The 24,575-nt window shown below is 42.3% G+C and overlaps 1 protein-coding gene across 1 annotated transcript in view; it reads right to left on the bottom strand.

Annotated features, from left to right (window-relative positions):
* The window catches only part of LOC126215292 (uncharacterized), an 85,976-nt gene extending 70,614 nt beyond the window's left edge, over nt 1-15,362 (bottom strand). Inside the window, exon 1 of the mRNA XM_049941978.1 lies at nt 14,955-15,362. Coding sequence (XP_049797935.1) covers nt 14,955-15,175 — 221 coding nt within the window. The 5' untranslated portion in view covers nt 15,176-15,362. The remainder of the gene's footprint in view (nt 1-14,954) is intronic.
* Between the last annotated feature and the right edge of the window lie 9,213 nt (nt 15,363-24,575).

Here is a 24,575-nt window from a genome sequence, read left to right as displayed (position 1 = left end):
GGTTTTGCTACGATTTAATCGCATCCTCAGGTGTATACGTGTAACTAATTTAACAGTGGGTCATTAAAATACACGATCTCCAAACATTTGGATTCGAGTTACCAGTAGCGCCTGAACTGGACGATTACCAACCCGACAGAACATCAAAAATTCCAACGGGTAGCAAGCACAGGCAATGTACGAGAGCACTGCGAGCCGTGGGTGTGGACCAGTGATACCAAATCGACGGGCGCCCATAAAAGTCACGTGGCAGAGGTGTGCCTGTGCCTAAAGTAGGGAGGGCAAGTCACCTAACAAATGTTATTACAATAATATTGTGTCAAATGGGCTGTTATGTGGCCTGTCCTTCCTACTTCAGGTACCGTCACGTCTCCGCCATGCGGCTTCTGCTTTACACTCATTTCAGTCACACTGCACATAAATTAATAACGCCTCTATTAAGGTCATTATGTGGTACTGTAGTAACTATCATGTGATTATAGGACACAGCAATAATATTTTTTACTTTTATTGTTGTGGTAAAAACAGTAGTACCTGGGTACTTTTGCAAAGTGCTCGTATGTGGTTCTGATTCGGACAAATGTTGTTGTCGTTGTTGTTTTTTGTGTTCCTCCTGCACGGGTGTCACTTGAAGTGCAACTAATTCACATTAATGCAGAATGACACAGGGAGCTAATTCTCCCACACAGAAAGTCACTCGCACAAATATTCCGACGTGTGCTCTAGAATTTGCCTGCTGAATTACCGCAATTAATGCTGTACCCTTTCACTGTACACTATATAAAGTGGTACCAAAATTTACAACTTATAGCACTGCATGTTTCTTCTTGTACATTAGGTTTCGTATCTAATATCCGGGCAACTGTCAGCTAGTTTTCTGATCTCGGATTCGCACAGTTGACGAGGTGGAGGAGGACATATTACACAAGTGGTACCCCTTACAGCGGCAGGCTCGTCGGCAAGGGCCGAGGGACTAAACTCTGAGATCGTCAGACCATCAGTCGAGAGATGTGTCTTCTGTAGTTAGTGCCGTCAGCCACAAGTTTAACTTAAACTGTGGAAGTTTGTACGAGTTGTACAACTGACGCACTGAAAGCAATGCCGATGCCAGAGAACCGAAATAATGTAACCTCTTCAGATCCGTAGCAAAACACAGATTGACACAAAAACAAAACACAGCTTTTTATTGCATTTGAGACACGAAAAGTGAGACACACGTTCAAAAAAATTTTATATTGTGGCCACAAGGACTGTGTGATTACGACATTTTGGCTTGTAAGTTATAAAACTGCCACACATGTGCAAAGCAATAAAACAAAGGATCATTTTACACGACATACATCTTACAAATGTCAATGAGTTGCAGCCTGCTAGTCGGCACTTTGATCTGTTTCTAGTTTTTTAAAATACTTTCAGGCAAATGCTTCACACAGTCATTTCTTGCAGCTGTTTATGATAATACTGCCACTTTCGTCTGTTTTCGCCTTTCTGCAGGAATCACTCTCAACTTGGGAATCAGTTTTTGTGTGTAGATGTTCCACAACCACTCCGAAATAATAACAGTTGTGCATATTTCTTCTCGAGCCTACTGCTGAGATGGGATCATTTGTTTGTCAGTGCAAATATCTGTAGGAGGTGGGGGTCTCGGAACAAGAGTCTCTAACAATATTTAGCACAGGCCTCACTTTCCAGAATCGATCAGACCGTCTGCCCTGCCGGGACAGCATTATCGACAACAAATTACGGGTCGACTCGATGAAGGAATAATCTATTTCTCGAAATTCGAGGAATTCTTACTCCTTGAGCACAAAACATTTTCAAATTGGATAACCATTTTCCCGAACATTCTACACCCCTTAAATCGTCAAACTTCGCTACAAAAAAGTCACTCAGACGGTCTTAAAAGTACAAATGTCTTCCGAAGATATCATTGAATACTGGCTGTCTTACAACAATCTGGGTTGGTGAAAATCTGTGAGACAGAAAAGAAAAAACTATCTGTAATTCCTACAATCCACTATCTCAATGTAGTTTCTCATTCTTAGAAAAAAAAATGTTACAACAGTTCTAAATTACACATTGATATATCTGTAAGAATCTTATTCGTTTCTTCTCCCTACTGGTTTAAAATCTTGCTGCAACTAACTAAGAGGTTCCTCATCTGAAGTTTCCCAAGAAGAGTTACTATTTTCATGAATCAATCTGACATTTATTTCCAATTTTTTTCAGTATCCCCAAACCCAAAGTCAGAAAGTTCTGGGTGAATGCAAGACTCCAGCCTCTGTTGTGAATATTATTTACATTGGCTTGTTAAAGAACCAAAGTATGAAATCTGATACTTTCAAACAATAGAAAATCCAGGATGGAATGTAACAATATTATGAGAAGGAAAGTTAATACTCACCGTATAGCGGAGATGCTGAGTCGCAGATAGGCACAACAGAAAGATTTTCACATTTAAAGCTTTGGTCCAATGGCTTTTGTCAACACACACACACAGACTGCAGCCTCTGGCAACTAAAACCACACTGCGGGCAGCAGCACACCAGAGCACGATGGGAGTGGCGACTGCACTGGGGAAAGGAGGAAGAGGCTGGGGTGGGGAGAGGGAAGGACAGTACGGTGGAAGTGGAGCCAGTGAAGTGCTGCAGGTTGGGCGGAAAGCAGGGGGGGGGGGGGGGAGGGAGGAAGTGGCAGAAAAGGAGAGACAGAGACAAATAGAGAAAAAAATAAATAATAAAAAAAAAGAGTGGGTGTGCCGGTGGAATGACGGCTGTGTGTGCCGGAATGGGAGCGGGGAAGGGGCCGGACGGGTGAGGACAGCGACTGACGGAGGTCGAGGCCGGGAGGGTTACCGGAACGTAGGATATATTGCGGAGAAAGTTCCCACCTGCGCAATTCGAAAAAGCTGGCATCGGTGGGACGGATCCGTACGGCACGAGCTGTGAAGCGGTCGTCGAAATGAAGGATGTCGTGTTCGGCAGCGTGTCGAGCGACGGGGTCGTCCCTTCGTTTCTCGGCCACAGTCTGTCGGTGGCCATTCGTGTGGACAGACAGCTCGTCGATTGTCGTGCCTACGTATAATGCAGCACAGAGGTTGCAGCTCAGCTCGTAGACCGTACGACTGGCCTCGACCGTCCGGCCCGTTCCCTGCTCGCATTCCGGAACTACGAGCCATCGTTCCACTACTGCACCCGGTCTTCCTTTTCCTACCTATTTCTCGCTATGTCTCTCCTCTTCTGCCACTTCCCCTCTCCGTCTCCCCAACTCTCCCCTGCCCACCGCCTAACCTGCACCACTTCACCGTTCGCCATCCCCACCGTACTATCCCTTCCCCTTCGCCTCCCCAGCCTCTTCCTCCTTTCCCCCACCCGGTCGCCACTCCCATCGTGCACTGGTTCTGCTGCTCGCAGTGTGGTTTCAGTTGCCAGAGGCTGCAGTCTGTCTGTGTGTGTGTGTGTGTGTGTGTGTGTGTGTGTGTGTGTGTGTTGTTGCTGCTGCTCGCAGTGTGGTTTCAGTTGCCAGAGGCTGCAGTCTGTGTGTGTGTGTGTGTGTGTGTGTGTGTGTGTGTGTGTTTGTGTGTGTGTGTTGTTGTTGACAAAGGCCACTGGCTGAAAGCTTTAAGTGTGAAAATCTTTTTGTTTTTTGTTGTGCCTATCTGCGACTCGACATCTCCGCTATATGGTCAGTAACAAATCTGATACTTCATTATTCTGACCGAGACGAGTGTATTTGAAAGAAACATAGTAAATGGGTTTCCGAACTGAAGAAATGCTATTTTATTTGCCTTCGTTTCTCCTAGTAGTGTGGCAAAGGCTCGCATGCTGACCTGACATCTCTTGCCAAAGTCGTAATATTTTCAACAATTACCAGTCACATTATGCATGAAGTACTGGTTGTGACATTGTTGGCTCCAGAGATGAATATGCACTCTCGGATGTACAAAAAAATTTTAAAATGGGGTGTCATGTATGATACATGGGAAGACAACACTGTAAAGAGGTAAATGGGCTAGTATGCAGGTCAGAGTGCAGAAAACGTTTCCCCACCGATTGTGTGGTGAGAGGAACCCCACTCACACCTGACCCACTGCCAACCCAAGTAAGGACTAAAAGTTACGAAGGAAAGAAGTCCTTCTATCATGAAAATTGATGACGGTAAAAGATAGAAGGCTGAAAATGTCAGTTTCACTGACAATAACAAAGTACGATGAGAGAAATAGTCATACCAGTAGCTGCGTGGGGGTGGGGGAGTGCGGGGGAGGGGGGGGGGGGCATCAGGTGACAGTCAGCAAGAGCCCTATGTGTGACTTTCAACAGCTGTGCCACTCCAGATCCATTACAGTCAAAGTGTTACAGGGGAAGAAGCACCCATTATCCTGGCGGAAGCATGAAATCCTATTCAACAGTACTTTTGTCAGCACATAGTGTCAAGGATAAGGAATACTTTTGGTCCTGACTCCATCGGAGTGCTACTCCTAAAATGTAAAACAGGGTGTGGGAGAAAAAAAGGGCTAACTGCATCTGAAAGTGATTAAAGCTGAGTAGGAGAGGGATGATCAAAGCAGCTGGCAGAGGAGGTAGCACTGGCCTTTGGACCTTCGAATGTAACATGCCTACTGTCGTTCAGGTGACGTATGGAGGTGGACTACATAGGTTACACATTTTTGTAAAGGAAAGAAAACTGAGCAGGCAGTAATATCAAGGTCAGGTAGTTGTGTTGTTGTGGTCTTCAGTCCTGAGACTAGTTTGATGCAGCTCTCCATGCTACTCTATCCTGTGCAAGCTTCTTCATCTCCCAATACGTACTGCAGCCTACATCCTTCTGAATCTGCTTACTGTATTCATCTCTTGGTCTCCCTCTACGATTTTTACCCTCCACGCTGCCCTCCTATACTAAATTTGTGATCCCTCGATGTCTCAGAACGTGTCCTCCCAACCGATCCCTTCTTCTAGTCAAGTAGTGCCACAAGCTCCTCTTCTCCCCAATTCTATTCAATACCTCCTCATTAGTTATGTGATCTACCCATCTAATCTTCAGCATTCTTCTGTAGCACCACATTTCGAAAGCTTCTATTCCCTTCTTGTCTAAACTATTTGTCGTCCATGTTTCACTTCCATACATGGCTACACTCCATACAAATACTTTCAGAAACGACTTCCTGACACTTAAATCTATACTCGATCTTAACAAATTTCTCTTCTTCAGAAACGCTTTACTTGCCATTGCCAGTCTAGGCCTACATTTTATATCCTCTCTACTTTTCTCATCCTCAGTTACTTTGCTCCCCAAATAGGAAAACTCCTTTACTACTTTAAGTGTCTCATTTCCTAATCTAATTCCCTCAGCATCACCCGACTTAATTCGACTACATTCCATTATCCTCATTTTGCTTTTCTTGATGTTCATCTTATACCCTCCTTTCAAGACACTGTCCATTCCATTCAACTGCTCTTCCAAGTCCGTTGCTGTCTCTGACAGAATTACAATGTCATCGGCGAACCTCAAAGTTTTTATTTCTTTTCCATGGATTTTAATACCTACTCCAAATTTTTCTTTTGTTTCCTTTACTGCTTGCTCAATATACAGATTGAATAGCAACAGGGAGAGGCTACAACCCTGTCTCACTCCTTTCCCAACCACTGCTTCCCTTTCATATCCCTCGACTCTTATAACTGCCATCTGGTTTCTGTACAAATTGTAAATAGCCTTTCGCTCCCTGTATTTTACCCCTGCCACCTTCAGAATTTGAAAGAGAGTATTCCAGTTAACATTGTCAAAAGCTTTCTCTAAGTCTACAAATGCTAGAAACGTAGGTTTGCCTTTCCTTAATCTTTCTTCTAAGATAAGTCGTAGGGTCAGTATTGCCTCACGTGTTCCAACATTTCTACGGAATCCAAACTGATCTTCCCCGAGGTCAGCTTCAACCAGTTTTTCCATTCGTCTGTAAAGAATTCGCGTTAGTATTTTGCAGCTGTGACTTATTAAACTGATAGTTCAGTAATTTTCACATCTGTCAACACCTGCTTTCTTTGGGATTCGAATTATTATATTCTTCTTGAAGTCTGAGGGTATTTCGCCTGTCTCATACATCTTGCTCACCAGATGGTAGAGTTTGGTCAGGACTGGCTCTCCCAAGGCTGTCGGTAGTTCTAATAGAATGTTGTCTACTCCAGGGGCCTTGTTTTGACTCAGGTCTTTCAGTGCTCTGTCAAACTCTTCACGCAGTATCATATCTCCCATTTCATCTTCATCTACATCCTCTTCCAATTCCATAATATTGTCCTCAAGTACATCGCCCTTGTATAGACCCTCTATATACTCCTTCCACCTTTCTGCTTTCCCTTCTTTGCTTAGAACTGGGTTTCCATCTGAGCTGTTGATATTCATGCAAGTGGTTCTCCTTTCTCCAAAGGTCTCTTTAATTTTCCTATATGCAGTATCTATCTTACCCCTTGTGAGATAAGCCTCTACATCCTTACAGTTGTCGTCTAGCCAACCCTGCTTAGCCATTTTGCACTTCCTGTCGATATCATATTTGAGATGTTTGTATTCCTTTTTGCCTGCTTCATTTGCTGCATTTTTATATTTTCTCCTTTCATCAATTAAATTCAATATTTCTTCTGTTACCCAAGGGTTTCTACTATCTCTCGTCTTTTTACCTACTTGATCCTCTGCTGCCTTCACTATTTCATCCCTCAAAGTTACCCATTCTTTTTCTACTCTATTTCGTTCTCCCATTCCTGTCAATTGTTCCATTATGCTCTCCCTGAAACTCTGTACACCCTCTGGTTCTTTCAGTTTATCCAGGTCCCATCTCCTTAAATTCCCACCAGGTAGAATATCGTAAATAACATGTACCACAGGGTGACAAGAGTAACACTGATCAACAGCCAGAGACTGCTCCCTGAATCACTACACATTCAAATCCAGCCAAGGAAAGCCTGTTTCACAAAACTTAGGGCTCTGCTGATCACTATCAGCATTATGTATTTACTCGAATCGAAGCCACCCTTTTTTTCCGGTTTTTGTGATCCAAAAAACCGCCTGCAGCTTAGAATCGAGTGCAAAGTAAGCGAAAGTTCTGAAAAATGTTGGTAGGTGTTGCCACAACTAACTTCTGCCATCGAATATATGTAGCGCTACACAGGAATGCTTTGCAGGCACAAAGATAAATAGTGGCGCCAAAACCTCTGAGTCAGTAAAAAAAAAAAGGTAGAAGACGAGCTTTTTTCTCTGCCCCGAGTTTCGACCACTGCAATTTTAATACATTATCCAACGAAGTAAATACAAATTCCGTATTGTTCATCTTCGAATGTAGCAGCATTTCAATGTACTACGAAAATCCGACTGGCAAGACTGTTTGAGATGTTTGTCAATATAGCCAACTCTACATTCTGAATTCTTTCCTACCTGTGAGAAGAGATGGTTGCCAATAGGAACTTTTATGAATTGTGAATCACATGCAGTCCCCCCACCAACCTTTCAGTTGTTTCTTTCAGTTCATCTAGATTATTATTTTCACTGACAACTTTAAAATCGTGTGTAGGCTGGGATATGGTTGTACATCATTTGCTGCCAGTGTTTTTTTTTATTATTATTTTTTAAGGGGGACTACACCAGATTAGGGAAGGATGGGGAAGAATGTTGAACGTGCCCTTGCAAAGCAACCATCCCAACATTCACTTGAACCGATTTAGGGAAATCACGGAAGACCTAACTCGGGATGGGTGTACGCGGGTTTGAACCGATGTCTTCCTGAATGCGAGTCCAGTGCACTGACAGGTAATGGAGGCAACAAACTTTAGGGCCTCGAAGTAGATCACTCCTAACTTGCAGACTGTGTACTAACCAAGAGGATGAAACACTGTGCATACATTCTAAGGAGGTTGTGCAGAGGTCCCAGCAGTAGGACTGGTTGGTGTCAGAGAGTCAATGCTCTTTGTATTCAAAAAGAATTTGATAATTTTACAATTAGGAAACTGTCGGACGGTTGTTGTGTAAGTGAGCTGGTGTCGGTACAGCCAACATCGGTGATGTGATATCCCCACCTCAGTGAGGAGATTTTCTAAGGAACTTACCTGGAGGACGCCAACGGCCTAACTTACTCCACGAAGATGGGCTGGGGCAATAATTTCAAATCCAAATGTGCCGCTGAGCCATAAAATTGGCAACAATAGCCGAGTTAGGATGAGACCGGTGCTCAGTAAGTACGGAGTGTAGTCGCACAATCTGCACCCCAAGTAGTGTGGGTGGGAAAGTGGAGAGTGTTAAGCATATTCGTGCAGCTAGTCTTTAGTTAACAAATATGAGGCAGCCGTGTCAGTTCATCAAAGAGGAGACCCAAAACTCAGGGCTGTGCAAGAATGTCCAAGCACTGAGCAAACAAGTCATGACAAATTGTGGAACAAAAATTGTTAGGGAGCCCTGGAAGTCCCAGTCATGGAGCGTAAGTTAAATATGATGGTGCCAAGCAGTGTCATATACTTTGTGGAAGTCAAAGAAGACTGTAATGAGGTGGTAGCATGTAGAAAAAGCCTGTCAGATTGCCATTTCCAATCCAACCAAATGGTTAATTGTGTGTCGACCCTCCTCGTAACTGCAATGACTGGGGGAAAACAACACATGGTAACTGTCCGACTACCGTCCTTTCACGTACTGACGCTAATCAGTTGGCAGCAATCGATAAACGTAGGGTCTCGTCTGGCTCGAGAATTGGAGCTACGATGTTCTCTCGACACTGCGAAGGGAAAATACTTTCTAGCCAAACGTGGTTGAAGCCGACGAGTAGATGCCTTCTATGAGCAACGTGCTGATGTCCGATCATCTGAGGATTACTCGAATCGGGACCTGGGACCGTACCGTACCACGAGTCGAGAGCCTGAAGGAGTTCCCAGTCGGTGACAGGTCCACCGTATAATCCACCTCGACGGAGGAGGAGAAGTGTGCGGTTACGAGGTGTCGAGCGAGAACCGACGGATCGGTAGAAACACGGACGACCCGGAACAGTTGTCGATCACTGTAGACTACTGAGCTCGGCTCACATTTGGCACGAATGGGCACACATTCCCCAAGGCGGAGATGTAGCATTCCTAATAATCCTTACCTTATTTAATTAGAGTACGGAACTGATGACGGAGCCACTCAAATGTAATGGGGTGTTCTGTGAAGAATGTCACTCGATACATCGCAGGGCCTTTCAAAAATCCCGGTAGCTGTTGCAATGTCTCGGGTCCATTTCCGTCCACCGGGGCACCGGTAAGTGACGGTGGGGCCCGTAGAAAGGGGAAAAGCAGACCAGCCGTACGGGCGATCGCACCGGAGACGTCACACACAATCTCGTCGGTGCAATCCGACAGAGAGAATGAAGGCGACAGCAAAGGTAGACGACTGCCGATCGGCTCTCCGAAGAGCCCGCTAGAGTAACTGATCCTCAGGTCTGCGAACACGAAGTGACAGGATCGCCAAATAACGGTCACCGGTGCAAAGATTACCGTGTACCGACCACTGTAACGAAGCCACCAGATAGGGGAAAGAGATCGCGAGGTCGATAGCCGAGAAGGTGCCACGAGCTACACCGAGGTGGATAAAAGAATTGTCACCGAGGAGAGACGGACGAAGACTGGAAAGAAGTAGTCAATCAGAGGCACTACCAGACGACATACTACGTCCCCGCAAGGAGCGGTGTACACCGAAATCCCCGAGAAGGGTGAAAAGCGGTGGGGTGGGGTTCTTTGATTGAGGTAGTCAGCTCGAGTATTTAAGTGCTCTGCCCAAAGATAAATATCCACTACTATTGCTCCCTAGTGGAACCCACACACTTACGACCTCCGTGTGAGCCAATGTACGTACCTCGTCTGATACTCTAGCAGGACTATCGCCATCCTGACAGACTGCACAGTAACCTCCAGAGTTGGAGAACGGTGACGAGTGAAACGTGTTTCTAAGAGAGCGACACACATTGCAGCACAAGAGGGAATTAGTTGTAGTTCTAGCAGGTGATAGCACTATACACCATTTTCACGAATTTTCGCATTTGGCGCATCCTCGTCAGGCGTAAAGGGGACGGGCCGCAGTCCGGGGTCACCGACACTGGTGGGGATTGAAAAACGTCGGCCGGCATCAGTTGGGAGTCTGGCAGTGTGGGGGAAGTCTGGTGCCTCTAGTGCCGACGGAGCAGCATTTCCACACAGTTCTTCTTTTTCGTTTCGGCACTTTTTTGTGGTCGACAAAAATGTTTTAAGATCGTATCTGCCACGGATGTAGGAACGGACGAGAAGTCGGCAGCCCCGGAACCTGCGGTCGCCGGTTTTTCGGCCCCCGGTCGGCATCGGGTCGCCGGTCTGTAAGTTTCGGGGGAGAGGATTCCCGAAACAGCTCTGTCAGTGGTAAGTGCCGGAGGAACGAGAAGGGTGCCGCTTCTCCGGCCGAGTGTGGGGAGACGCGGTTCCCGAAGATGCGAACGGGAGCTGAACGGGGAAGAAAATCGGCCGTGCCCATTCGGAGGAACCGTCACAGTATTTGCATTAATAGATTTGAGGAAATAATGGCAGCCCTAAATTTAGATGGCTGGAAAGGGTTTTGAACAACTGTCATCCTAAACACGAATCCAGTGTCTCATCACTGCGTCACTTCGTTCGTCGGTAGAAGTGGTTGTTATTAATGTCACTATTAACTATATTAAAAATAGAAATATATGAAACAACAGTATTATGAATATGTATTGACAGCAAAAGACAACAATACTGAAGCAGAGGGATCGGATTCTAAATAGTACACCAAAAAATCGTGTTCATTGGCATCTCTCTGCTTTGTATTCTTTAATTCACCTGTCAGTCCCCTTTCGCACAGAACCCACTCGTTTGAGTAAAATGCGAGCAATTCGATTTGTAAACTGATTACATTTTTCTGGTGTTTTACACCTGCTTTATCTGCAACTGCTCATTGTCACTTCATTTCGTATCATAACAAACAGTTATACAAAAGTGTCTGCAGAAGCTAAATGATTCTAGTTCAACTCACTGATATTGTATTCTTATGATACCACATTTGTGTGTTTCATTAAGCACATTATTTTAAATTTCTGTACATTTGAAGAAAGTTGCACCACTATCAAGTCTTATTAAGATTTTACTAAACATTTATGATTTTTTTCAAACAGTACTTTATTATAGATAAACATCATCTGTGAAAAGTGCAAGGTAACTATTCATATTGTCTCCCAGGCCATTAATATAGAACCTTTACTTCTGTTAATAACTCTCCACTCACGATGACGTGTCGAATCCTACCGATCGGGAAATTAACAGCTTTCGAGATGCCACTGAGAAAAGTGCGAATCGGGTTTCACACGATCGACGTTTAGAGAATCTGTGCCGAGTGGCAGGCACGGAGATAATCCTTCTGTTTGAGATACCTTATTACATTTTAGCTCAGAATATGTTATAAGATTCTGAAACAGTACTACGTCAATGACATTGGACAGTAGCTTTGGGGATCATTGCTGCTAAACTTCCTGTAGACGGATGCAACCTGCGCTTCCTTTCAATTAAAGGATACGGTATTTTGCTCAGGTGATCTCAAGTACATTACGGTCACAAGCACGGATAATCCAACTCCTGCTGATAGGGATTCCATCTGGCACTGGCACCTCTGTCAATTTTAATGTGTACCAGTTGTTTCTTAATGTGACAGATCCTAATATACAGGATGTTCCACTTATCTGAGGACTGCCGGCTGGCCACAGAAGGTGCACCTGCCGGTCAAATTTGTCCCACGGGCCCGCAGTACGGCCCCTCTTTTTCTGTGGGTTTTAACCTGAAGGCCGTACGGACGTACCCGCCTCGTAGGCTAGTGTCATTCGAGCTGTGAAACAGCCATCACGACTGTAACAGTAAAGTTTGTGAAAGCAAAAATGGCAAGAGCAAATTATTTAATCCCACGATGAGTGTCTGTTTACAATTCGTACGTGTGAACAGAGTCCACTCCTACTGTTCGGAGATTGTTTGAGCAGAAGTTTCCGGGTGTTCGAGTTCACAAATTAGTGAATAAATTTCCTAAAACGGGAAGTGTCGAGAGAAGAAGCCTAAATGACGGCACAGTGTTCACAGGAGCTCATCTCGATCGCATCGCATACTGCCTGGAAAATTCCCCTAAAAAGTCTCTTAGACATCTTTCACAGCAAACACAAATATTGTGCACCTCTGTACAGAGAGGTGCTAAGCCGCTTCGGCTAAGGCCTATAAGTATCAGTAGTACGAGAACTTCGACCCGATTTTCCTTCGCACAGGGTTAAGTTTTGCGAAAGGATTTTAAAATGAGTGCTTCACGGTGAAATAGGTCCTTACCTCGTTCTGTTTTCAGATGAGGCTTGGTTCCATTTACACAGGTATGTTAATTCCCAAAGTTGTGGACATTGGAGCACAGACAGACAGACCTGTTGTGCCTCGTGAGAAACCCCTTCGTGATCAGAAAATAGGGGTGTGATGCACAGTTAGTGGTGACAGAATAACAGGCCCAATTTTTTTTAATGGCACTGTTACAAGTGAAAGATATGTGTAAAACATTTTGTAACATGTAAACTTTCATAGCTGGGAAGTGTCACAAGTAATAAAATATCCTGAGCTATTATGCTGCGGTTGAAGAGATTTCGCTAGTAACAGCGGATGACGACTGTCGACAACGGCCAATTGCGCTCGAGTATTTGAAACGTGATGTCACGCCACTGCGTGGAAGCTGAATTTTGCTATAGTCAGTAGCAAGCCGGGGTGTGAATCACACATTCGACAAAGCTACGATCCCCCTTAAAAATGTGCTCTGCAGATGTGGTTTTAAAGTGATATCCCTTCAACCACAGAATAATAGCCCAGATTATCTTATTAATTGCTGCAAAACATTTTGTGACCATTTAATGACCTGAGTGAAAGAACAAAGCTTCACATTTTTTCAACAGGATTCGGCAAGGGCTTATATGGCCAATGTTTCTTTGCACGCAATTCACGATGTGTTCTGTAAAAGACTGATTAGTAACAGTGAAGTAGTGATTTAACTTCAAGTGATTATTATTTGTGGGGTGCACTTAAGGACAAAGTGCACACAACAAATCCTCACACGATAGAGGAACTCAGGGATAACATCTGTGAATAAATTAATTCATCATCTCAGAGAGAATTACATCATGTGATTAATAATTTCTTGAGTAGATGTCAGAAATGTGTGGAAAATAATGGCATGTTGTTCCACCATCTCCTTGCACGATATGAGTGACTACAAATTTTATTTGCTTATATTTTAAATGTAATCGTGTCGTACTACAGCCATAGACTGGCGACACAGCATCTAATTGCCAGGCAACGGAGTGCTCGCTGCCCGGCATCTACTGCAACACGCAGGTGGTCATCGGATAAATAATGGCACACACTGTACATTATTCATCTCTGCAGTGCTGAGAAAAACTAGGGTAATAATCATGGATCTTTGTCTGCAAAAGGAAAAAAGAATAGTTTGGTACCAAATTTAAGCATTTCTGCTTTAGTTTCCTCGTCTCAGAATTAGTTACTGTCAATCCACAAGTGTCTAGCAACTAACTTTCTCTAAGACCTTTTTACCCTTCAAGAAAGAGATAACAAAGATTTTCTGCTTTGTTTCCATTCAGCTGTGTTCATTGTTTTAATTTATTTTTTACTGGTTTCAAAGCCAACATGGCTTCATTTTCAGACTCTTTAGCAATGTGATATACCACTGCAAGTACGTACTGTTAATTTACCCCAGATGCTCTACTGTGGTAACTACATTGAGGTAATAATTTGGTCACAACATTTATGCACTGAACATACCACAGTTTAATTTACTAACCCAATGACAGCCCTGTTGCTCACAGTAGTTAAAATATTTTCAAGTTTTTAATATGTTTGGAGGCATTAATAATAAGGACATCCCAGCCCATAATTCCAAAATCATCTAGGAATCTCTATACTGTGTGTATTAGAAAGTGAGTGACCAAATTTCACAGCCTCCAAACTATTTGATACACTGAGCAAAATCGATGGGTTTAAATCATATTCTTCATTACCCCCATTTTTGTTTAACAGAAATCACATCGGCAGCTATAAAAGACAGCTGCGATTGTAAAATTCACAATTTTTTAGATGGAAGCTGCACATTTTGTTCCAGTCTAGTGAAAAGTAGTAACTGGAAGTGGGCAGGAACATATTTGAGCTGCACAGTCCGCCCCTGACCAACCAGAATTTTCCAAAACATCGGAACAAAAATGAGGGCAAGAAAAAATGAATGAGTATGTGCTCATGTACAGAAGTAAAAGAGTAAGAAAGAAAAGTAAAAAGATCAGCAGTATGAGGAAAAGATAGATCGCTACTTCCAGGGGGGTGGGGGGGGGGTGGGGTGGGGGGGACAGAAGAAGACACACACACACACACGACTGCCGTTTCCGGCAGCTCGGACCAGAAAGTCAAAAGCTGTTGTGCAAGTGTCTTAATTGTGCCTGTCTGTAATTTAATGTCAGCTTTACAGTATGTAGAAATCTATCTTTCCCTTAAACTGTTCATATTCCAAACTGGAGTTTCCACTTTTGAAGGTAAAAAGGTCACTATACGCACAAGTGACACAGAGTACAAGTCTAATGCTGAAGTAATTTTCATTAATAGAGTGTATGCACATGCACACAATCACACACAAGAAAAATCACATTTACATAAAACACTCAATCTAATAAATATATCAAACACAAAATAGATCTTAGCTCCTTTACAGGACACTAAAATGAAGTCCATTTTAAATACAGAATCAGAATACTCCAATGATCTAAGCTGAACTAACAGTGTGTTCAAATCTAAAGTTTCCCATGTCACTGTACAATATAAGAAATAAAGGTATTACCTAACAGTATTTTTTGAAAGCAGGACAATTCACATTCTATGTATTAGTAGGTTTCTTACCCTATATGGTAATCCTTGTCAGCCCACAACTCCATCTCTTGTGACAGCCTTCTCCAACGGTGGCACACTTTCTGTACCACATCCACTAGGTCACTGAAAGATACGTGTGAGAAAATCGTTACCAGTATCTCGTCAGGCAAATCGTCAATGCCTGCACAATACAGTTTGACATCTTCACCGGCCACGTGGCATCTGCCACTGTACTCAGACTTCGAAGCCATTGTGCTGTCGAGTGTGCCTTCAAACCACAGAGAGTTGGATGTGCTGGGGGAGGAGTTGTCAAGTGGACATCTGTCAGATATGATGGCAAGCACGGGGGAAAAAAAAACACAGAAACCTATACTTATACGAATATGAAGATTTCACCTAATGCCATTATGTTAATGCAATGAATAACAGCAACAGCACGCCAACATCACCTGGCAGCTGTCCTCATAATCACTTCTTACATTTAAGGACACATTAACAGTGTGATACCGTGCTGACACACCACTGACATTATTAATGTGGCAGACATATATGCCCTAAAAAAAAACAGTTGACATTACAAACAACACTAATACATTAGCAAAGTAAAATCTTGTGGAATTAATGGAATTTCCATTGGCACAGAGGACCTGGAATACTGTTCTTATTATTGACTTCAAATGTACTGAAAACTTGAAAATATCAGATTACAATGACAAAATAGTGCTCTCGATCAGGAATGTAAATTTAACTATGTAATGAACAAATTAAAAAAGTACAAATCCAGGATGGAATAATGACAATTGTGAAAAGGGTAGATTACTACCCACCGTGCAGTGGAGACGTCCAGTTGCACAACAAAGGGACTGCTCACACACAAACACCACCACTGACTGGCTGCCGTGGCCAGATTACGAGTAACAGCAGATGACGGGAGAAGCAATCTGCGTGGTGGGGGTCAGGAAGAGGCTGGAGCAAGTAACTGGAAGGATAGCAGGGTAGGAATGTGTGACAGTTAAGTGCCGCTCGTGTGTGCATACAGGAATGAGATGGGGGTAGGGTAGGGCAGCTAGATGCGGTCAGGTTAGACAGAAGGGATGGGGAGCGGAAAAAGAGAAAAGTACAAAGACTGTCTGTGTTTGTGGAATAGAGGGCTCTGTAGTGCTGGAGCAAGAACAGGCACGGGGGGCGGGTGTGAAGGACAGTGAATAACTGAGGTCGAGGCCGGGACAGTTCTGCGAATGTAAGATGTACTGCAGGGAGAGTTCCCACCTGCACAAATCAGAAAAGCTGATGGTCCGTACGGAACATACACTGTGAAGCAGTCACTGAAATGAAGAATGTTGTTTTGTGCAGCATATTCCCAGCCACAGTTTGCAAATGCCCATTCATGCGGACAGGCAGTTTGTAGGGGTCGGATAGGGGAGTTCGACATCGCTCTTTGGTCGAGTCCCACCGGTAGGGTTGGTGGCGAAGAAGTGTTTCCACTGTAACGACAATGTGAAGGAGGTAAAGTGAAAAAGTCCAGCACGACTGAATTTGAGAATGGGGCAATAGGTAAGTCCTTTGGAACGAAGGGTTACTTCTGTGGAACTAAGGCTTTTGGAGGAAAGGTACCTCGTGGTGTTTTATGTCTGTTTAGATTCTGGATTCCGTATGGTGGTGAGAGTGAGTTTTTGAGGGAGGGATAAATGTAGTAGGCCTGCAAGGCAGAGTTTGTCAGTTATAAGGGGATGTGGGAGACACTCGGAGACGTTCTAAAATTACGTCGGCAGAAAGAGTCGCAATCCACCACCTGAGAAATGATCCCGACCTCACAGTACCTTTGTCCATATCAAACCTACCGACCACCTGCAATACCTGGACAGCAACTACCCATTCCATACATACCGAGAGGTACCTCCTACAAACCCTAGCCTCCACGATCATCGCATCTGTAGTGATGAACCGTCCCTCTCCAAATATACGATGGGCCTCACTGAGGCATCCAAAGACCATAATTACCCTCCCAGCCTTGTACAGAAAGAGATCCCCTGTGCCTTCTCTCTCCAATCACCCACCACCTCCTGAAGTCCCACTGGAGTATTCCTCTTGTGAATCAGCATTACCCAGGATTGAAGCACATTCTACGCCAGGGTTCTCACTACCCCTCGTCGTGCTCTGAATTGAGAAATATCGTCCCCACTGTCATTCCCACCCTTCCCACAGCGGTATACCGAACCTATACGATATCCTTGTCCATCCCTACTCGACACCTGCTTCCAACCTCATGGCTCATATAGCAGTGTCAAATCTTATTCACCGTGTCAGATTTTGATGAAACTTGGCACAAAGATAGCAAACATGTTGTTGTTGTTGTTGTTGTTGTTGTTGTGGTTTTCACTCCAGAGACTGGTTTCATGCAGCTCTCCATGCAACTCTATCCTGTGCAAGCTTCTTCATCTTCCACTACCTAATGAAACCTACATCCTTCTGAATCTCCTTAGTGTATTCATCTCTTGGTCTCCCCCTCTACAAATTATACCCTCCACGCTGCCCTCCAATACTAAATTGGTGATCCCTTGATGCCTCAGAACATGTCCTACCAACCGATCCCTTCTTCTAGTCAAGTTGTGCCACAAATTTCTCTTCTCCCCAATTCTATTCAGTACCTCCTCATCACTTATGTGATCATTCTTCTGTAGCACCACATTTCGAAAGTTTCTATTCTCTTCTTGTCCAAACTATTTATCGTCCGTGTTTCACTTCCATACATGGCTCCACTCCATACAAATACTTTCAGAAACAACTTCCTGACACTTAAATCTATACTAAATGTTAACAAATTTCTCTTCTTCAGAAACAATTTCCTTGCCATTGCCAGTCTGCATCTTATATCCTCTCTGCTTCCACCATCATCAGTTATTTTCCTCCCCAGATAGCAAAACTCCTTTACTACTTTAAGTGTCTCATTGCCTAATCTAATTCCCTCAGCATCACTGATTAAATTCGACTACATTTCAGTATCCTCATTTTGCTTTTGTTTCTGTTCATCCTATATCCTCCTTTCAAGATACTGTCCATCCCATTCAACTACTCTTCAAGGTCCTTTGCTGTCTCTGACAGAATTAGGCCGTCATCAGCAACCCTCAAAGTTTTTATTTCTTCTCCATGGATTTTAATTCCTACTCCGAATTTTTCTTTTATTTCCTGTACTGCTTGCTCAATATACAGATTGAATAACATCTGGGATAGGTTACAACCCTGTCTCTCTCCCTTCCCAACCACTGCTTCCTTTGCGTGTCCCTTGACTTGTGTAACTGCCATATGGTTTCTGTAAAAATTGTAAATAGCCTTTCACTCCCTGTATTTGACCCCTGTCACCTTCAGAATTTGAAAGAGAGTATTCCAATCAACATTGTCAAAACTTTCTCTAAGTCTACAAATGCTAGAAATGTAGGTTTGCCTTTCCTTAATCTATTTTCTAAGATAAGTCATAGGGTCAGTACTGCCTCACTTGTTCCAACATTTCTACAGAATCCAAACTGATCTTCCCTGAGGTCGGCTCCTACCAGTTTTTTCATTCATCTGTAAAGAATTCGTGTTAGTATTTTGCAGCAGTGGCTTATTAAACTGATAGTTCGGTAATTTCCATATCTGTCAATACCTGCTTTCTTTGGGATTTGAATTATTATATTCTTCTTGTAGTCTGAGGGTATTTTTCCTGTCTCATACATCTTGCTCATCAGATGGCAGAGTTTTGTCAGGGCTGGCTCTCCCAAGTCTATCGGTACTTCTAATAGAATGTTGTCTACTCCCAGGGTCTGGTTTCTACTTAGGTCTTTCAGTGCTCTGTCAAACTCTTCACGCTGTATCATATAGACTAAGAAAAATAACAAATTTTATTAAAATCTGTTGACCCATTTTGAAAATACGGCAATGTAAAGTTGTCTTAAATCACCAAAAAAACACTACACTGCCATAATTTCAAATTGCTGTAGCAGCTCTCCTAATCAAGCTAAAATCGTGGGAGAGGTGTCATTTTGCAAAATTTTCCATGAGCTTTTGATATAGAACACAATATGGGTTCAAGACGATTTTTTTTTAATTTAAATGAAAATTTAAATTTTTAATTTCTCAGAAAGAGCATCTTCAAAAATTTCCAAAAAATTGTATGTAATACTCCACATTACTATGATTGAAAACCACCAGTTTGCGTTTGTTCTACAATATTACTTTTATTGTGTTATCTGGTTTTTGGCTTACAAGGCCATCAGACATTTACTGAGTGTTGTCAGCAAAGAAGTTACAATGTTTGCAAACTACATCAGAAATGAAGTAACGCGTCTAGACTGATGCAGAAACATACAGTAAGTAATATCTTTGACAGTGTGGTGGTAATACAATGAAAACGTAAAAAATTGAACAGTAAATAAATAAAAATGGAGTAGACAGGAAAAACTTTAACACAAAATAGGAACAGCATGCCTAATAACAGTTTCAATTAATAAACAAAACTAATCAACTTGACAAGGCTACATCAAGAGGTACAAAACATGGAGAGTGATACACAAACCAATTAAAATAAGAAACAATTATCAGTGTAGCTACAGAATACATAAGGAAGTAATATCAATAAGATAAACAGAAATAAATAAACACAGGAAAATGGAGGAGTTTGAGGGAACATACATAAATGCAATCTTTGAGAGTGTGGTGGTATTGCATTATAACATTAACATTATATTCAGAACTGTGGCTATGTAACAGTTTGCATTAAATAAATGAACCAAGTAAAATATAAACAATATTTGATGGGACAACTACAAGAGGTGTTAAACATGGACAGTAACAGTTAAAAGAAAGCCTTAAAAATTGAAACTACTCCATATGGAATAAACAAACAACTTCAATAAAACAAAAGAACTTAGTGAATACAGGAAAATGGGAATATGTTGGAACAGATAGTGTGGAAAGTAAAGAACAACAGAGATGATTATATGAAGTTTAGGAGAGCGGAAGTGTTGAGCTGTGTCTGGTCATTTAGGATTAGATCTGGACTGTGAGCTAGATGTTTGTTGGTTTCCAGGGCTTCCAGCAGGTTGAGTTTATGGCCTTTGTTTGCTAAGTGAAGTACACGGGACACTGGTTGGTAGTTAAGACCCTCACTCAGTAAATGCTCAGCAAATGCAAATGCAGAATTCTGCAATGTCCAGCTGTGTTCATGTTCAGCCAGCCTAGTTGCTATGTCTCTGCCTGACTGACTTATGTAAAATCTGTCACATTCAGAACAGGTGATTTTTTATACCCACTGTTGGCTAATAACTGGATCTTATCTTTGGTATTAAAAAATAGACTGGGTTGTTGTGTTCTTAACATATTAGGAAAACCTATACTTGCAGGCTTTCAGTGCTTTGGCTAAATCTGTGATATCTCACCTAGATATGGAAATGTACACCATTTCTTGCAGACAGAGGATGGGGAAGCAGGTGGGGCATAGAGGAGGGGTATAATTTTCCATTTTGTTTCCTGTACAAGATGTGCTCAATAAAACTGGAATGTAGCCATTGGCTGTGGCAATAAATTTTACTGTATCTAACTCTGCTTTAAAATCATCTCTGGACATAGGGATGGGTATGAGATGGTGTACCACTCAGTGGAAGCCGCATGTTTGTGAGCTATGGGGTGTTGTGAGCAAGAAGGTATGTCTGTAGTTGTCGTTTTTCTATAAATTTTGAAATAATGTGTGTGTGTGTGTGTGTTGTCAATGGTGAGATCTAAGTAGTTTATGGACTTGTTGCCAATCTCCATTGTTAATTGAATATTTTTATGTTGACTGTTTAGGTTTTTCAAAAATGTGTTGAGTTGTCTTGTTGTACAACTCTACAAACACATGTAGATGATGTCATGTGTTCATATACATTATTTCATTCTTAATGTATCATATTTAATGTTCACACACACATTCCAAATGTCACTAGCAAAACCTGATTTAAACAGTCTGTGTTCCAAGACTGAACTTTTTGTTAAATGCTTCTTTTGTTTTTACAGTTTCATCCCCAGGAATCTGACATAATCTTCCTGTTGGTGTTACTGGGTTTACCTTACAAAGAATATCATTTATGGATAACCACAGATTATCTGGTTTTATAGGACATGCATAAGACAGTGATAGGCCAGCGGGGTGAAGGAAAGTAACTTTAAGTTCATCAAGATCTTCATCTTTTGTTAAAATATAAGCTAACCACCATTTCAGTAACATATCCATTAATGTCTTTCAAAGTTAGTTTTTCTGGTGATTTTGTAACAGTTTCAATAGTAGACTCTGTTGTTTCTGAAAATCTCTTTACCCAATATTTTTGATGTACTTGACGCAATCAGTACAAAAGCACGTAACTTCTGTGTCCTTTTATGGAAACAGATTGACTAAAGTGTTCTTCCAGAAATCACTCAGTTTTAACGCACTCTTCATGTGTTGAAATTTCAAAGTGTACAGATGTAATACTTTTTTACTGCCCAATCAAAAAGTAGTTGCAAAGTAAGAATTTGGTTGTCATACGGCCACTGCAGACTTGCTTTTGTTACTAATCTCTTAACAGTACCAACGACACCATCACAAGGTCCTTTCCCACAAGCAGTGGTAATAAAATGCCATTCTGTTTCAATTTCAATATGTTATTTGTGGAAGCATAAGTTTACAAATCTTTTTATTCTTGTTCTGGGCTGCATTGCCATCTGAAAAGTAGTTTATCTTCCATATATCAGTTTGAAATTTTGTTTTTAAAAACTGAATCAGCATTTTTTAAAAACAGTAGACTGCTATGGTATTATACTCTAGACAGTTTGAAATTATGACATAACTCATGTGCTGTTTTGTTCCCTCCTTTGTAATACACTACAAAGGGGTGCACTGTTGCATAATCGCTTGACCAATGATAACCCTGGGCCTCATATTGGATCACAAAAGTGTAATTCCCAGAGAAGTCACATATAACAACACAATTGTCCTCATTCGAGTTTCCTCGCTTGCACTAAGAAAAGAGCTTTGTTGCTTCAATAGAAAATTGTGGAGTATCAGTGTAGCCAGTTTTTCAGAAAGTAATTCAATGAACCCTGATGAGATCTTCTGCATTATTTGTAAGTTGCATCTGTCTACTGCAACCCCCTGTCGAAAAGTGATATATTCAACCACATTAACAAGTGCACTTTTCAGGTTTGTTTGTTTATTTATTTATTTATTTATTATATAACTTCCTGGGCAAGACCAACCGTTTCCTATAATGCAGTGGAATGATGCTGCGTTGCACAGTACTTTTGCCAAACAGTGTTTATAAGAGGCCAATTCTCCATTGGTTAAGATACTGAGCTTAGCATTTGCTATCATTAGTTTCACGTTTTGATGTATAGTGCAAACACATACTAAGTGTGTTCCACTATAGCCAGCTATAATGCCGTGTTTTGGGCACAGTTCTGCAAATTTAGAAAGCCAATCTTCACTGCTGGAAATTTAGCTTTGAAACTTTTCCATATGCTTCTTTTAAACTGCACAAAATAAGTCTTTCAGATATTACTGTTTTACCTCTATCTTCTCCCTTCACAGTTGCAGTCTCCTTTCTTGGCATTGCTCTGCTTATCTTGCCATTTTCATTAAAATAATTGCACAACTTCTTATGACAAGTTCTTTCCCAGTTTTTGATCAGAACTTTCTAATATACCGCTTTCCTGCAAAAGCCTTTTTGCCTGGCATACCACGTATCTGGGAGCATCAAATTCACACATTATCTTCTTAATGCGCAAAGGTTTAGGCAAACAAGATAGTAGCATTACTTTCTTTTTCCTGCCACTTGAACAAAAATCAGGTATCAGCTTCCCTATTACAGACAGTTTCAACGGCTCTCATTCATTTTCTAAGGAATTCTCTGCATTAGCAAATAACTTCTTTTAAAGTGCTAACTCAATGGTTTTTAAGTTTTTGTTCGAATACTGCTCTGTCTGAAGTTTTGTACTATGTACAGGGGACTCTCCTAACTTCTTAAGAGACTTATTTAGTGTCTCCACAACAGCTAAAGGTGGAGGAACATAGTTCGTTTCATCATCATCCGAAGCTTTTCTACAATCATTATTTTCTCGAATATTTTTCACTGAACCAATCTACTTCTTACACCTACCGCAAACTTTTGATATCATTGGGATATCAGGGAACATCCCACACATCCATTCAGGCAAATTTCTTATTCCCTTTACGTTTTCACTGAATTTTACATTGTTCTGCCGCTAAATATGCCTTCCCCGTTCAGTACAGTTCCGTTCGTGGCAGGCACGGGGATGTCGCCGACAATGAGACGTGTAGAACAACATCGGGGTGCTCGAGAGCAATGCCCGACTACAAACTCTACACCCCGGCCGGGGTAGGGCCACCACACACCGACGGGAAGTTTCTGTGAACACAGAGAGAAACAAAGTGCGACTAAACGCCGTTTACCTGCTGTCCGGACATCGACCTCCCCGAGTATGCCGAAATCTAGGAAGAGCTTTGCAAAAATTTCCGTCTAAGACGGTACATAGCCTTCAATTGCACAAGAAAAACCTACGGACAACCAGAAACACAGATATCGTGTCACGGATCCCACCTTTGGAGCCCCCCACCCCCCTCCCGGCAAAAACACCCAATGGTAGTCCCTCGACAGAATAAGAAATGGTGTCGGTAGAACAAAGGATAATATGACCAAATGGAATCATCTCGGAGGCCCACATCGACGTTCTGCTAATGTGAAGCAGAAACAGACTACCGAGCACCTGTACAACTGTCCTCAGAGCCAGGTTTCCTGCATGCTGGAGGACCTGACGTGGGCTGGGGACGGTGCCACTGAGGTGACTAGTTTTTGATTTGATTATATTTAGTGTTTGTAATCTATTCATATATAACTATTATTACTTCGCCCTATGCGCCTCACATTCTTTCTGTATTTCCTTTGTATAAATCAAATTTAAGTATTTGGCCTGCTTGTCCATTCCGTCTATTTTTTAAAGAACGATTTTGACTCAAATAAATAAAAACAGAATAATTTTGTTTTTCAAAGGATTGCAACATTTTAGTGTCTAATATCTTCCCTCCTGAGCCATTGTGTAATTAAAATTTATAAATGTTTCTGCACAAAACACTAAAAAATATACTGAAATAATGATTAACGACTTAGATAATTTTTGTTCACTAACCGACCCCTTTCTGGCAGATGACAACTGTGTGCCGGACCGAGACTCGAACTCGGGACCTTTGCCTTCCGCGGGCGAGTGCTCTACCGACTGAGCTACCCGAGCACGACTCGTGCCCCGTCCTCACAGCTTTACTTCTGCCAGTACGTCGTCTCCCACCTTCCAAACTTAACAGAAGTTTCATATTGACACACACTCCACTGCAGAGTGAAAATCTCATTCTGGAAACATCCCCCAGGCTGTGGCTAAGCCACGTCTCCGCAGTATCCATTCTTTCAGGAGTGCTAGTTCTGCAAGGTTCGCAGGAGAGCTAAAGTTTGAAAGGTATGAGACGAGGTTCTGGCAGAAGTAAAGCTGTGACGATGGGGCGCGAGTCGTTCTCGGGTAGCTCAGTCGGTAGAGCACTTGCCCGCGAAAGGCGAAGGTCCCGAGTTCGAGTCTCGGTCCGGCACACAGTTGTCG

This window comes from Schistocerca nitens, chromosome 12 (assembly GCF_023898315.1).
Source record: "Schistocerca nitens isolate TAMUIC-IGC-003100 chromosome 12, iqSchNite1.1, whole genome shotgun sequence".
Classification (NCBI taxonomy): Eukaryota; Metazoa; Arthropoda; class Insecta; order Orthoptera; family Acrididae; genus Schistocerca; species Schistocerca nitens.
The sequence above is the reverse complement of the archived record's forward strand: the minus strand, read 5'-3'. Positions and strand labels throughout refer to the sequence as shown.